Raw genomic sequence first — 15774 nt, forward strand, 5'->3', positions numbered from 1 at the left:
AATATCGGCTACATACAATAATAATGAGAGCATCACTATAATTGTGTGATTGGGTCGTGGATTTTAATGGTTAGACTTTTGTTCTTGTAATCAGACTCTCAAAAACTTTATTTGGATTTATCGGCCAATATATCCGTTATCAGCTTTCAAATATAAAGATTATCGGTTATCGGTAACGGCCAAAATTGTATTATCAGTGCATCCCTATAGAATGTATCATCAATAACATCAGTCATACAAATCCTTTTATCATGCATTATAACTTGTGGATGCAGAAGATACAGGTTTTTTTTTCACTTACAGAATTAGGGATGCCCGATATATCGGTATCGGCCGATATACGTTGATTTTCAATGTTATCATTATCGGCCCGATAAAATGTTTTTTTGATCTATTAAAGATGATAAATAATGGATTACTCAGTCACTGTTCAACATGATAGTTTTGAATTGCTTGAAATATGATTGAAAGGAAAATACAGTAAAGTTCATCATATCTGTAATATCGGCTACATACAATAATAATGGAAGCATCACTATAATTGTGTGTTTGGGTTGTGGATTTTAATGGTTAGACTTTTGTTCTTGTAATCAGGCTCTCAAAAACTTTATTTGGATTTATCGGCCAATATATCAGTTATCAGCTTTCAAATGTAAAGATTATCGGTTATCGGTAATGGCCAAAATTGTATTATCGGTGCATCCCTATAGAGAATGTATCATCAATAACATCAGTCATACAAATCATTTGTTCATGCATTATAACTTGTAGATGCAGATACAGGTTTTTTTCATTTACAGAATTAGAGATGCCCGATATATCGGTATCGGACGATATACGTTGATTTTTAAATGTTATCATTATCGGCCCGATAAAAAAATGTGGATCTATTAAAGATGATGTATAATAGATTACTGAGACACTGTTCAACATGATGGTTTTAAATTGCTTGAAATGTGATTGAAAGGAAAATACAATTACATGTAATATCGGCTACATACAATAATAATGGGAGCATCACTATAATTGTGTGTTTGGGTCGTGGATTTTAATGGTTAGACTTTTGTTCTTGTAATCAGTCTCTCAAAAACTTTGTTTAGATTTATCGGCCAATACATCGGTTATCAGCTTTCAAATATAAAGATTTTCGGTTATTGGCTTTCAAATATAAAGTTTATCGGTTATTGGCTTTCAAGATTATCGGTTATCGGTAACGGCCAAAATTGTATTATCGGTGCATCCCTATAGAGAGTGTATCATCAATAACATCAGTCATACAAATCATTTGTTCATGCATTATAACTAGTAGATGAACAGGATTTTTTTTCATTTTTTTTATGATCTGAAAAGTGTGTGTTGTTTCACAGGCCTGCGTTTCTCCCAGACCCCAACGACGGCAGTCTGTACTCTCTCGGAGGGAAGAACAACGAGGGTCTGACGGTGAGACACAAAACTTCTTTCCGTTTCTCATGAAGGACTTCCTCTTTCTCTGGAAGCTAATGGTGATATTTATAGTTTTAGAAATGAGCAATATCATTTTAAAAGGGAAACCTCTGAGGTCAGTAGCACCCACACTAAATGATTAGACTGCTAAAAGTTGCTGGATGGATTAACACGTGTGTGTGTGTGTGTGTGTTGCAGAAACTGCCGTTCACCATTCCTGAGCTGGTCCAGGCATCGCCCTGCCGCAGTTCTGATGGCATCTTATACATGGGTGAGAGACTGCTTCTGTTACTCTTATTCAGTTTGGTTTGTCACTGGTATTTGCCAAGTCAATTATTACTATAGCTTGTAGTAAGGACTAGAGATATTAATCACTAGATATTAAATGAGTAGTTCACTTTTAAAAAAACTTTTGCTGATAATTTACTCACCCCCATGTCATCCAAGATGTCCATGTCTTTCTTTCTTCAGTCGAAAAGAAATTAAAGTTTTTGATGAAAACTTTCTAGGATTTTCTCCATATAATGGACTTCAATGGGAACCAAACGGTTCAAGGTCCAAATGAGAGTTTCAGTGCAGCTTCAAAGGGCTTTAAACGACACCAGATGATGAATAAGGGTCTTATCTAGGACCCTTCAAGTCATGACTCGAAAAAAGATTTGTTCATTTTGATAAACGAGTTCGAACAGAAGAGTCACGAACGTGCATCGCAGAACAGCATTTGAGCTTATAAAACGTAAACTTTGTTATTTATTTTTTAAATGAGCGATCGTTTCGCTTGATAAAACCCTTATTCATCGTCTGGAATCGTTTAAAGCCCTTTGAACAGTTTGTACTGGAACTCTCATTTGGACCTTGAACTGTTTGGTTCCCATTGAAGTCCATTATATGGAGAAAAATCCTGGAATGCTTTCATCAAAAACCTTAATTTCTTTTCGACTGAAGAAAGAAAGACATGGACATCTTGGATGACATGGGGGTGAGTAAATTATCAGCAAAAGTTTTTTTTTAAGTAATCTACTCCTTTTGTGGTATTTTTTACAAGGATAAAATATTTTATGTGTCATTTCGGTGATCAAAGATGAGTCTTAAGCGATTAAATGATCGACTACGGAAATTTAAGCGTTGATTCGACATGATCATGATTGGTTTGAGGAACTGGCCTCTCCTAACTGTGGGTGGGCACTGTGGGATTGTTTCAAAATCTCACCGCAAACACCACAAATAGATGTGTGTCTGTGCCACCCTTCCTAAACCATCTAGAATGCGTAATCACAAGGCACATCTATAACGACACACACCCAGCGCACAGAAAGACAGGCAAACAGTGATTAAATCAGACTGTTAAATCATCTCTTAATCCCGTTACCTGTTAATCTCTCCTAATTACACTTCAAACACAAGTCGTCTCGCATGTTGAAAATCACAGGAAATAGCCCTGTTTGACTCAAACCACACTTCTTCGCAGAGGTAAACATGTGGTGTGTTTGATCTGACGTGTTGATGTGTGTTTACACATCCTGACCAGAACATTTACCCATGCTGCATCAGTTATCTTTGGACTTTTGATCTTTAAGATGATAAAATGGGGGGAAAGAACGAGCACATGGGAAAACCATGCACTGAATATGTAAATGATCTTTTCATTTTATTCAGTAGTTCTTGTGTGTTAGTGGGTTTTGTTCTTGTTTTTGTGTTCATTGGTGCTAAATTATGAAGTTTCCCCTTTTGGAGGATCTGTGACATGCACTGGAATAAACATTGTCAAAGCGTGTGATGTACATGTTAGCATGAGGCTAGTGTGATAGAAAGACAATACTGTGTGTAATGTGGTATTATGAGCTGAGTGAGTGGAGGCGGGGCTCATTTGCATATTCATAGAACCACGCATACTGCAAGAGGCAAGGGTGTCGAATTACATTCAAGATGTTTTAAGAAATAATTTTTTACAGGGGGAAAACATAATAATGTCATTTTGATTATCAAAGATGAGTTTTACACACAATTTGTGCGTTTTGAGAGCAGGAGAGAGACTCTTTTTTGCCAATATGTTATCTAGAATTATTAACGCTTCATGCATATTAATTACCGTGACGAACCATATTGCAAAATCATTTTGCTTAAATTATGCAAATTTCTACAAGGTTTGATTTTGATTATCAAAGATGAGTTTTTAGTTTTTTTGCAAACGGGATATGGTCTGGTTGAATGACAGACGCTGCACATTTGAGACTTTAATAACTGTATGAAGTATGTGAAGGTTTGATCATGAGATGTGTGTGTGTGTGTGTGTGTGTAGGTAAGAAGCAGGACGTGTGGTATGTGGTGGATCTGTTGACCGGTGAGAAGCAGCAAACGCTGACCTCCTCCTATGCTGAGATGTTCTGTCCATCTTCATCTCTGCTGTACCTCGGACGCACAGGTGAGACCTCGTCCTCAGTTTCAGATTCAGATCCGCTCTGTTTGTAAGTCTTCATTAGCAGGATGAACAAAAACACTTCCAATTGAAATGACCAATGCTGCAACACTGACTAGCGGTGTATAGGGCTGGACCCGAATATTCAAATATTTGTTCGGTGGGTTGGTATTCGATTCGAAAATGTGACATTCGAATATTCGGGGGGTTTTTTTCACACCTGGCATCCCACTCGAAACAGTTCTCATTCGCGCTTGAATGTTTTACACTAAAATCTGGTGAAATATAATACTTAATGTATAAGTATAACTTCGTTATAGCTACTTAATAAATATATTTGCTTCTTCTTGGACTACTAAAAGGGTTCCTGCAACGGGAGTTTTCTCTGGCTAGAGCACAGAACAGCGGAGTGTGTGTGGACAGAAGTGCGTGCCTGTGCTTGTGTTTTGGGTTAAGCTGCGTTGTTTGACATTGTGGAAAATAGAAAAAACAAAACAAAATTTATTATCCATTTTACCCATTATTATCAACCTAAATGAGTCTACAACCTGACATCCTACAACCTGCGAGGCTTTGAGATTTTACTGGGACGTCACGTCACAATTCAGTTTTTCTTTATTTAAATTTTGTTTTTCTATATTTAAGTTATTAGTTTTTTTATTATTATTATAGTTTTTATTAATTTAAATTTCGTTTTTATGTTTTATTTCTTTAAATTTTGTTTTTATGTTCTATTTATTTAAATTTCGTTTTTGTTTTGTTTATTTAAATTTTGTTTGTATTAATTTAAATTTTGGTTTTATTCATTTAAATTTCATTTTTATTTATTTAAATTTCGTTTTTTATTTATTTAAATCTACCCTACTTTTTCAGTGAGAAGACTATACCTTATTAACAATATTGCTTAAGTTAGACCTGTGTGTGTGTGTGTGTGTGTGTGTGTGTGTGTGTGTGTGTGTGTGTGTTATATCATCAGTGCAGTGTCCTCGGAGCATATATAATCCTGCTCACGTGAGGCGTGTCGCTTCTTTATTTAAATCTCCCCTACTTTGTCAGTAATTTGTTAGTGAGAAAAATGTTAGACTACCTTATTAAAATATTGGTAAAGTTAACAGATGTGTGTGTGTGTGTGTTTTGCAGTGTCCGTTCTCAGAGCATAAGCTCTGCTGGCGGGGCCGCTTCCCGCTCGCACTGTTCTATAGTTTATTAAAAGTGTATTAATTCTGAACGTGTCGCGTCTCGCCTGTCTATCTATATTTCGCCAAATACGACAGTGCACTTCCTTGTGAAGTCGTTTGGATGAACGGTTCTTGAAATAATCACAATGCAAATGGACAAACAGATATATAGAGATTCTATGTTCATTACTAACGAAGATTCGATGTTCCTTACTACCGAAGCTTCGAATATTCGATGTTCCTTACTACCAAAGCTTCGAATATTCAATGTTCCTTACTACCGAAGCTTCGAATATTCAATGTTCCTTACTACCGAAGCTTCGAATATTCGATGTTCCTTACTACCGAAGCTTCGAATATTCGATGTCCGTTACTACCGAAGCTTCGAATATTCTATGTCCGTTACTACCGAAGCTTCGAATATTCGATGTTCGTTACTACCGAAGCTTCGAATATTTGATGTTCCTTACTACCGAAGCTTGGAATATTCTATGTTCCTTACTACCGAAGCTTCGAATATTCGATGTTCCTTACTACCGAAGCTTCGAATATTCAAAGTCCGTTACTACCTAAGCTTCGAATATTCGATGTTCCTTACTACCGAAGCTTCGAATATTCGATGTTCCTTACTACCGAAGCTTCGAATATTCAAAGTCCGTTACTACCTAAGCTTCGAATATTCGATGTTCCTTACTACCGAAGCTTCGAATATTCGATGTCCGTTACTACCGAAGCTTCAAACATTCGATGTCCGTTACTACCGAAGCTTCAAACATTCGATGTTCGTTACTACCGAAGCTTCGAATATTCGATGTTCCTTACTACCGAAGCTTCAAATATTCGATGTTCCTTACTACCGAAGCTTCGAATATTCGATGTCCGTTACTACCGAAGCTTCGAATATTCGATGTCCGTTACTACCGAAGCTTCGAATATTCGATGTCCGTTACTACCGAAGCTTCGAATATTCGATGTCCGTTACTACCGAAGCTTCGAATATTCGATGTCCGTTACTACCGAAGCTTCGAATATTCGATGTCCGTTACTACCGAATCTTCGAATATTCGATGTCCGTTGTAAAGAATCTCGGCTTAAATTTATAGCTCAATTTGAATTCAGGGGAAGAATATTCCAAAATCAATGATCTGGATCAGCAACTTATAGAATATTCGTTAAACCGAGTTTCTCACATAAATTAAATCACCCAACGAGGGGTGTGTCACAACACACGTCTGCTTCAGGTATATATGACGAAATTAAACACAACGAATTATGATTAATTTGGAACATATATTTTCCACAGATCGGGGCTGTTCTTTATAACAACAAGGATTACAGTTTTCTCAGTCAGCGCGCCAGCGTGCGGATCTGTAAAACTATTAATCACTTGATCTGTTTAGCTTAATATTCTGACAATGTTTTGTGCACTCAACAAAATCAGCTTGTAGCGTTAGGATCTAATATTAAAGAGGCTTTGTTATGTGATTAATACAAACAATGGCAAAGAATGTATAAATGAGTTTAATAAAAGCACACGACTAAGTTACACTACAAAAATCACACGATATATGTATGTACACAAAATGAAAGTGAAACTAAAAAGGGAAACAAGGGAAAATGGGAATACAAAGAGAAGTACAGTTACTAGCACAGCTTTAAACCTTCAGAGACAACCACAGGATTATATCTTGAGTTTCAAATTTGATGGAACAAATTGCTATTCAGACCTTTGTATGCTGGAAGCGTGCGGTTGTCCGTGAGGCTGGAGACAGGTTCCTTTGTTCTCCCCACGTGGGTGTGCGTCGCGGGAGTTCAAAACGAGTTCGTGCTGGATGGTGTCTTCTTGTTGGAGAGGACACACGTACGAACTTTAACTGGCTATTCGCAAAAGTAAACGAAGTAAAAATAACGAAAACTGATAACTTTAAAAAGCTTCAGAAGACGCCGAGAGTGTCCAAGGAATTCCGGAAAGAGTTCAAGAGTCTAAGCTTAAGAGTAAGAACAAGAGCAATCAGGTAAGAGAGCTAAGAGGTTAAGAGTTAAGAACTTAAGAGGCATAAGATTCCGTGGCGAGAGTTTTTCAAGGGTGTTTTGGGACCCCTCCTAACCTTCGGATGGCCAATGAGCGTCACACAACTGAAGGAGCGCGCGCCCACTTGATTAACATATCACGTGGTTAATCTTGGTTCTTAAGACAAAGGAAAAGTTCTGCTAACTTTGAAAACAAACTTATACATAATGGTATACATTTCACAATATCGATATACAGTTTAAAAGACAGATCATGCTATGAGGATTACAAAGACATCAAACACATTGAACTATTTTGACAGCATTATTGAATTACATGTTTAAAGCATTGTATTACAGTTATCTAAACTTCTTTGACACGCGTGAGTCCATTCGAAGCTGAAATAGTGAATTACAGTTCTTTTACATGTATTTCGGCATACTAGATAATTTTGGTAACTCTTTTACAAGCTTTCAGAGATGTCCGTGTTTGTGTGCGTGCAGGAATGTTCAGCGTGCGGACGCGTTAATGTGTGTGTGTGTGTTGCACGTAGGTGTGGGTCAGCGGGTCGCACGTATATTGCGATAGAACAAACGAAGTCTGGCTTGTATCCAGAGTTCCCTCGCTTTTGGAGGTGTCAAAGGATCAAAGAGGAGAGAGAGTTAATCTGATCGCGATCAGTTTAACTGGCGTTATTGGCGGGGGATGTTGCCCCGTGATGTCTCCGTGTTCGTCCTAAATCACACTTAGTCAGGTAACCCCAGACACTCGGGCGCCTGACTGCAGTAAAAGTCAAAGTTGAATTAAAACACATATGCGTAGGAATGTGTTAAAAGGGTCTCTGCCAACCACGCTCTGAGTAATTGCATGCAAACTGGTTAATGATGTCCGACCCAGAATCTCTACACCGTTACTACCGAAGCTTCGAATATTCGATGTCCCTTACTACCGAAGCTTCGGATATTCGATGTCCGTTACTACCGAAGCTTCAAATTTTCGATGTCCGTTACTGCCGAAGCTTCAAATATTCGATGTTCCTTACTGCCGAAGCTTCGAATATTCAATGTGCGTTACTAGCGAAGCTTCGAATATTCAATGTCCGTTGCTACCGAAGCTTCGAATATTCAATGTCCGTTGCTACCGAAGCTTCGAAGCTCAAAAAATGGTATTCAGTCCAGCCCTACGGTGTAACGATAGCCTCATGTAACGATTCAACGTTTAAATCGTGATCTGTAATGGTAAATATCACGATACTGAACTCACAATATGATATCATTGTGATACTCCATGGGGTTAATATGTACTGTTGATTAAAAGCCAAAATCTGGTGTTATATTGTGTGTGTAAATGAACAGACTTGTGTAAATGAAACCCAAAGCACAGGACAATAGAGACACCAGAATAAACATATTCATGATTCTGAAGCTGAAAACAGGATTAATTTAGATGAATATGCTTACACTCTTTCACTGACTAGATATATTTAAAATTATGTAGGACACTTTACACTGGTAACATATGGCATTATTAGGACCCACAAATATTGCATTATTATATTATATTCAACATTAAATATAGTAGTCCTGACACCAAATCTCTTAAACTTTGGGTGAACTATCCATGATACATATTGTTGCATTTTTGTATTGCGGTATACACCCCTGTTACACCCCTAATACTGATCTGTGAAGGTATACATTTTTCAGATAATAACTGTTTTTGTCATGTTTTATCATGGTGTTGAATTGATTTGAAAGATAAACAAACATTACTAAGGATGCTGTAAGAAACTATATAAACATTTGAATCAGTCCACAAATATGTAATGATTTACAGACTGCTATATATGCAAATTACTGCATTTCATTCATGTTTCAGAATATTTACTGATTTAGTTGAAGTCTGTTATGAATAGAGGAGTAATAATCATTTTTAAATCATGACTAAATTGAAAGATGACTTTTATTTGTTCATGTAATGCACATGTAAACGAATATGTGAATCAGATTGCAAAATGTGGGGTACATATAAACAGAATGGACACACTGTCCTTCTTACTTCTGTTACATGAACTCACCATAGTTTTAACAGTAAATTACATAAAGGATATGATCATAACCTCTAAACACATAACACATAGGGGGAAAAAATCACAAACGCTTTGAAATTGATTGTAAAATTCTTAACTCATTTTGTTGGACAAATACCTTCCTTTTGGAGTCGAATGTCTGAAATGTGAAGGCTTATAAAATGTATCTTTATTTACAACTTATATTAAATGAAAAAAATTTGTTTTGTTTTTTTGTTTTTATGCACAATAATTAAATAAACTAAGAGACATTTATTACATGGCTCTCTATAATATGTGATTCCAGTCCATCGCGATATTTAGTTAAATCGTGTGTTAAACATCCCATAAGCAAGAGCGTTCTGAACCTGTTGATGGACTGTGTGCTAATATGTTATTTAAAAGTATTAATATAAGTGGCTTTAATTACTATGTTACTTACATTGAAATTAATAATTTGATACAATAGACCTATTGTGTACATACATGTTTTTACATTGTACTTATATTTTTTTTTAAAAATTGTAATTACACTGTTACACCTCAACCCACACAGCAAAATCCCCAGTGTTAAATTAACACTGAAAAGATGTTTGAAGACACCTGATGTTAACAAGCAGAATCACTAAAGGAGAAAACCAACATTTTTAAGTCACCATTATGGTGATCAGTGTTTGCTTTATGCACAATAATTAAATAAACTAAGAGACATTTATTACATGGCTCTTTATAATATTTGATTCCAGTCCATCGCAATATTTAGTTAAATCGTGTGTTAAACATCCCATAAGCAAGAGCGTTCTGAACCTGTTGATGGACATTAGCTACTGTGTGCTAATATGTTATTTAAAAGTATTAACGCTTCATGCTTATTAATTACCGTAACATTGCAGAATACTGACACACTTGTACTGGAGTTTGAAATGCAAAAGAGTCAAATATGATGTGAATATCAAAGATTTTCATTGTCTATCTTGTTCCTCAGAATACACCATCACAATGTACGACACCAAGAGCCGAGAGCTTCGCTGGAACGCCACGTACTCCGACTACGCCTACACCCTTCCAGACGACGACACCAAATACAGTGAGCATCCGTCAGTGGCGAGTTCGCAAAACCCGTCCAGATCTCTTCCACACAACAGTGTTTTTCCTGTGTTCCTCCAGGTATGGCCCACTTCGTGTCCAACGGGGACGGGCTGGTGGTGACGGTGGACAGCGAGTCCGGGGATGTGCAGTGGGTTCAGAACTACAACTCTCCTGTGGTGGCCATCTACATCTGGCAGCGCGAGGGCCTTCGCAAGGTCACACACACCAACGTGGCCGTCGAAACCCTGCGCTACCTCACGTTCATGTCAGGAGAGGTGGGCCGCATCACCCAGTGGACGTACCCGTTCCCCCGCGAGAAGAAAACCAAAGATAAACTCCTGTAAGATAAGACCAAGGACTGTTTTTATAGCTCTCTTTATCTTCATTTTCACAAAAATATTTGGTAACTCTTTAAGTGTCCTTGTTATATATGTTACATCCACTTAACGTAGTAATAAGAGTAAATTATGCATAATTACATGCAGTTAACCCTCAACCAAACCCGAATCCTACCCTAACCCTATAGTAAGTACATGTAGTTGCTTAATAATACTCAGTACTATATAATTACACTCTAACAATGACACCTTAAATATTTTTAATCGGTAAACCTTTATTTTACAGTGTCCTTGTTACATATGTAACATGCATTTACCAATACCAGTAAATTATGCATATTTAAATGCAACTAACCCTCAACCTAACCCTATTATTAGTTAATATTACTCAGTACTTAAATATGTAATTACACTAACAACGACACCTTAAAGCCACTTATATAAAGTGGGACCCTTTATTTTAAGTACTATGTACTTACATTGAAATTAATAATTTGATACAATAGACCTATTGTGTACATACATGTTTTTACATTGTACTTATATTTTAAAAAATTTGTAATTACATTTGTAAATTATCTGTTACACCTCAACCCACACAGCAAAATCCCCAGTGTTAAATTAACACTGAAAAGACATGTTTGAAGACACCTGATGATAACAAGCAGAACCACTAAAGGAGAAAACCAAAATTTTTAAGTCACCATTATGGTGATCAGTGTTGGCTTTAGTCGGGCTCTTGACCCTTAATTCATTAACTTTAGATTTTGTTTGGCTGCTGTACATGAGTTATAACAGCCAGATGAACAAATAGAAAAGGTGATCTGATGGTGATGGTTGTGTTTTAACATAATCATTATTTCACAATCATTTGACCTGAATCACTAAACTCATATAGAGACTCATTTCTGAGTTATGTTTACTATATTAATTATAGCAGCAGTGACCTTGCACAACATACAATGTATTAAAAATAATTTCTTAACTTTCTCTTATGCAATTTTACTTCTCTTCAGTTTTTTAAGACACACAGACATCAATAATTGGCCCATGAATCTCAACAATGGTGACAATTATAAAGCATTTTGGATTGCATTCTGGGTGCCACCAATCAAAACTCATTCATGGCTCCCATCCATTAATTTAACACTGGGGATTTTGCTGTGCACCCTTATACTAACCCGCACCACACACACCTGTCCCGTATCACACCTCAATAGCAGTACAACATCCACACAATAACTACATTGTACTTAGTTTTCGATGTTAGTACATAGTACTTAGAGCCACTTAGTATAAAGTGGGACCAAATAGCTTTAACCTCATCAACAGTGTTGCTCATGCAACCTCTTGATTTTCTTTCACGTTTACTTGCCAAAGCCACGTTTTACTCTTATTTGGCTCTTGCTGAGCTGACATGATTTGACTTGTCGCATCTCCAAGTCACATCTAAGCCACATCCTGTCTGTCTTTCAAGAAGTGTGGGGAAGAACTGGTTCTGGAAATCGTAGTTTGACGTAGTAATACACAAATCACAAATGTGTTGTTCATAAGATTTTAAGACTTCCATAGTAGGAAAAAATATACTATGGAAGTCAATGAGACCAGAAACTGTCTGGTTACTGATATTCTTCTAAATATAAAAAAATCGGCTGAACGGATTCAAAAACGCTAAAACCCAACAGTTTAACTCTGGGGGAGTGGTAAAATGAGCCTATTTCCAAAAAAAGTGGAGTATCCCTTTAAGGAGGAAATACTCGACTTGTGAATTTACACATGGTTTGTCTTAAAGCATATTAAAAACACCACATAGACATATAAACAACATTTAAGGTACACTCTTCAGTTTTAGAGGTGCATACTTCTGTCCATATAGTGCATATTACAGTAACTAGAGTAAGCTCAAACTTCACTCTTTGCTATATAGATCTCTCTCTGGGAGTGTTGTCGTCATCATCAAAAAGACTTTCAGTATGTACTGTTATTGCCTGGATAAATAAAGATTAGCCACTGTATAACACTTAGCAGTTCTTTGGTAAGCTATTTACAGGCAGAGTATGTACCTTTGGAGATGAAGCTCTGAATAATGAGCTGTGTTTGTGTTCTGACAGGTCCACGTTGTATGTGGGGAAACACTCCACTGGTCTGTACGCGTCCCCCTCACTGGTGCATGATGGAGTTACTGTTGTGGTGAGTAGCTTTAAAAACCTCAAATATGAGTTTCCTCATACACTTATAGGACTTCATGCTTACATTGATTTTATATATATATATATATATATATATAGATAGATAGATAGATAGATAGATAGATAGATAGATAGATAGATAGATAGATAGATAGATAGATAGATAGATAGATAGATAGATAGATAGATAGATAGATAGATAGATAGATAGATAGATAGATAGATAGATAGATGAAATAATTTTTTTTGTCTTCAATGAAGTTGACAACTTTGATTTCTAAAAACAGGTCAACATTAGTGACTCTTATTTCTGTCTTTTATTTATTAAATAATTTATAATGCAATTATAAAATGCAATTTCAATTACTTGATTTTTTTTTAATATGTTAATCAATTTTCATAAATTATGTTTGTGCATAAAGTGAAAAATATCAGTTACAACTACGGATCTGACTACAAAGACCACAAGACAATTGCTTGATTTTTTTTTTATATATGATGAGTATGAGATTTTTTTTGTTAAAGGAGTAGTTCACTTTTAGAAAAACTTTTGCTGATAATTTACTCACCCCCATGTCATCCAAGATGTCCATGTCTTTCTTTCTTCAGTCGAAAAGAAATTAAGGTTTTTGATGAAAAATGTTCCAGGATTTTTCTCCATATAATGGACTTCAATGGGAACCAAACGGCTCAAGTTCCAAAAGACAGTTTCAGTGCAAACTGCAAACTGTTCAAAGGGCTTTAAACGATTCCAGACGATGAATAAGGGTCTTATCAAGCGTAACGATCACTCATTTAATAAATAAATAACAACGTTTAAATTTTATAAACTCAAGTGCTCGCCTTGCTCTGTTCTGTGATGAGCGTTCGTGACACTCCTGTTCGAACTCGTTCATCAAAATGAACAAATCTTTTTTTGAGTCATTTGGTTCATTCAACGAACAAAATGAACGAATTGACTCGGGAAAAGGTTCGTTCATTTTGATAAATGAGTTTGAACAGGAGAGTCACACAGAACAGAGCAAGGCGAACATTTGAGCTTATAAAACTTAAACTTTGTTATTTATTTATTAAACGAGCGATCATTTCGCTTGATAAGACTCTTATTCATTGTCTGGAATTGTTTAAAGCCCTTTGAACAGTTTGTACTGAAACTGTCTTTTGGACCTTGAACCGTTTGGTTCCCATTGAAGTCCATTATATGGAGAAAAATCCTGGAATGTTTTCATCAAAAACCTAAATTTCTTTTCGACTGAAGAAAGAAAGACATGGACATCTTGGATTACATGGGTGGTGAGTAAATTATCAGCAAAAGTTTTTTTTTCTTTTTTTAAAGTGAACTACTCCTTTAATGCATGAATACAAATAATGATTTCTAAGAACATGAGTTTTAAAGCAGATTTTTCTATTTCTGAATCATAGACTACTTCACTATCCCTTATATCATTTTCAGAGTGTTAAGCTATGGGAATGTCGGAAATAAAGTAGGACTTTGGAAAAGTGTTTACAGTGAGTTTTGCAGTAATAGTTTTTTTTTTTTTAAATACAGATTTTGACATTTTTATTTAGGTTTGAAGAGTCCCTAGTGCTGTTTGGTTGCATGCATGCTCATAACGTGTGTGTGTGTGTGTGTATTTCAGCCCCGTGGCAGGACGTTTCCCATGCTGGAGGGTCCCAGTAACCAGGACTCGAGTATGGAAGATGACCAGGAGTGTGTGATCACTCCCAGCACAACAGTGAAGTTCAGCGCTGCGCTCAGAGAGAGGAACCGCATCAACTTCATGAGGAACTCTCTCCTGCTGATAGGTACACACTGTGTGTGTGTGTGTGTCCATCACGCCCTCTAGTGGAGACGCTGGAAACTTTACAGTGACAGTCACAATGCATCTTCATGCTGTGTAGAGAACAGTGCTGAAGCGCCAATGCAAAAGTGATCTAAAAGTTTGCCAAAAACTAGAGCTGGGCAATAAATAATCGCATCTAAGATAAAAGCTTTTACATAATATATATGTGTGTGTTTATATTGTATATATAAATACACACACATGCATTTATATATTTAAGAAAAATGTGTTATTTATATTTAAAATAGGGCTGTCAAACGATTAATCGCGATTAATCGCATACAAAATAAAAGTTTGTGTTTATATAATATATGTGGGTGCACTGTGTATAATTATTTTATATATAAATGCACACATGCTTGTATATATTTAGAAAAATATTTTCATATATATAGATTTATTATATAATTTATATAAAATGTAAATATAAATATTTTATATATAAATGTGTGTGTATTTTTATGTAAACACAAACTTTCATTTTTGGATGCGATTAATCGTTTGACAGCCCTAATTTAAAATATTTATATATCATGTAATTAAATATACACTAAATACGTGTAAATATATCTGAAATAGACATGCATATGTGTGCATTCTACACACACACTTTTATTTTGGATGCGATTAATCGTTGCCCAGCACTACTAAAAGCATGGAATTTGTGATTTGTAAATATGTCATGATTGTTAATAAGTATCTTCCCTCTTCTCTTTAATGAGGTATGGTGTGTGTGTGTGTGCTCAACAGCAGTGTGTTTCTCTCCACAGGTCACCACGAGACGCCACCTGATGCTCAGAACAAAATCCTGGAGAAGTTTCCGGAGAACATCCCTCGCCAGCACGTCAACATCATCCCTCCGGCCACAGAGAAGACCATGGAAGAGGTACAGCGTGTAATACACCCGTGAGACGATGTCTGATCTCTAGATACGTGACCTTCACAGCAGTTTTAGGAGCCCTTTAGATCACCACATTATTATTGGTCAATTGTGTGTGAGAGGTGTATTAAAAAAAGGACTTGTGGCAGCACACCTGTAAATCTTTTATTCTAAGAGGCAGATGTTTTCAAGTTTCACATTTCCACACTTGAGAACCAGGAGAGCTCAAGGCTGCATCGATTGAAATAAACGGTATTTGAAATGTTATAGGCCCAAAAGCACAGATGAATGGGGGGTTTGCCGATGATGTTTGCATGT

The 15774-nt window shown here is 36.3% G+C and overlaps 1 protein-coding gene across 1 annotated transcript in view; it reads left to right on the forward strand.

The window, feature by feature from the left end:
• The window catches only part of ern1 (endoplasmic reticulum to nucleus signaling 1), a 45901-nt gene that overhangs the window by 11425 nt on the left and 18702 nt on the right, over nucleotides 1–15774 (forward strand). The window contains exons 4-11 of the mRNA XM_089128940.1: nucleotides 1368–1440; nucleotides 1642–1714; nucleotides 3743–3865; nucleotides 10102–10203; nucleotides 10284–10545; nucleotides 12655–12733; nucleotides 14373–14538; nucleotides 15347–15462. Coding sequence (XP_088985066.1) covers nucleotides 1368–1440; nucleotides 1642–1714; nucleotides 3743–3865; nucleotides 10102–10203; nucleotides 10284–10545; nucleotides 12655–12733; nucleotides 14373–14538; nucleotides 15347–15462 — 994 coding nt within the window. The remainder of the gene's footprint in view (nucleotides 1–1367; nucleotides 1441–1641; nucleotides 1715–3742; nucleotides 3866–10101; nucleotides 10204–10283; nucleotides 10546–12654; nucleotides 12734–14372; nucleotides 14539–15346; nucleotides 15463–15774) is intronic.

This window comes from Pimephales promelas, chromosome 3 (assembly GCF_988280905.1).
Source record: "Pimephales promelas chromosome 3, fPimPro1.hap1.1, whole genome shotgun sequence".
Taxonomy (NCBI): domain Eukaryota; kingdom Metazoa; phylum Chordata; class Actinopteri; order Cypriniformes; family Leuciscidae; genus Pimephales; species Pimephales promelas.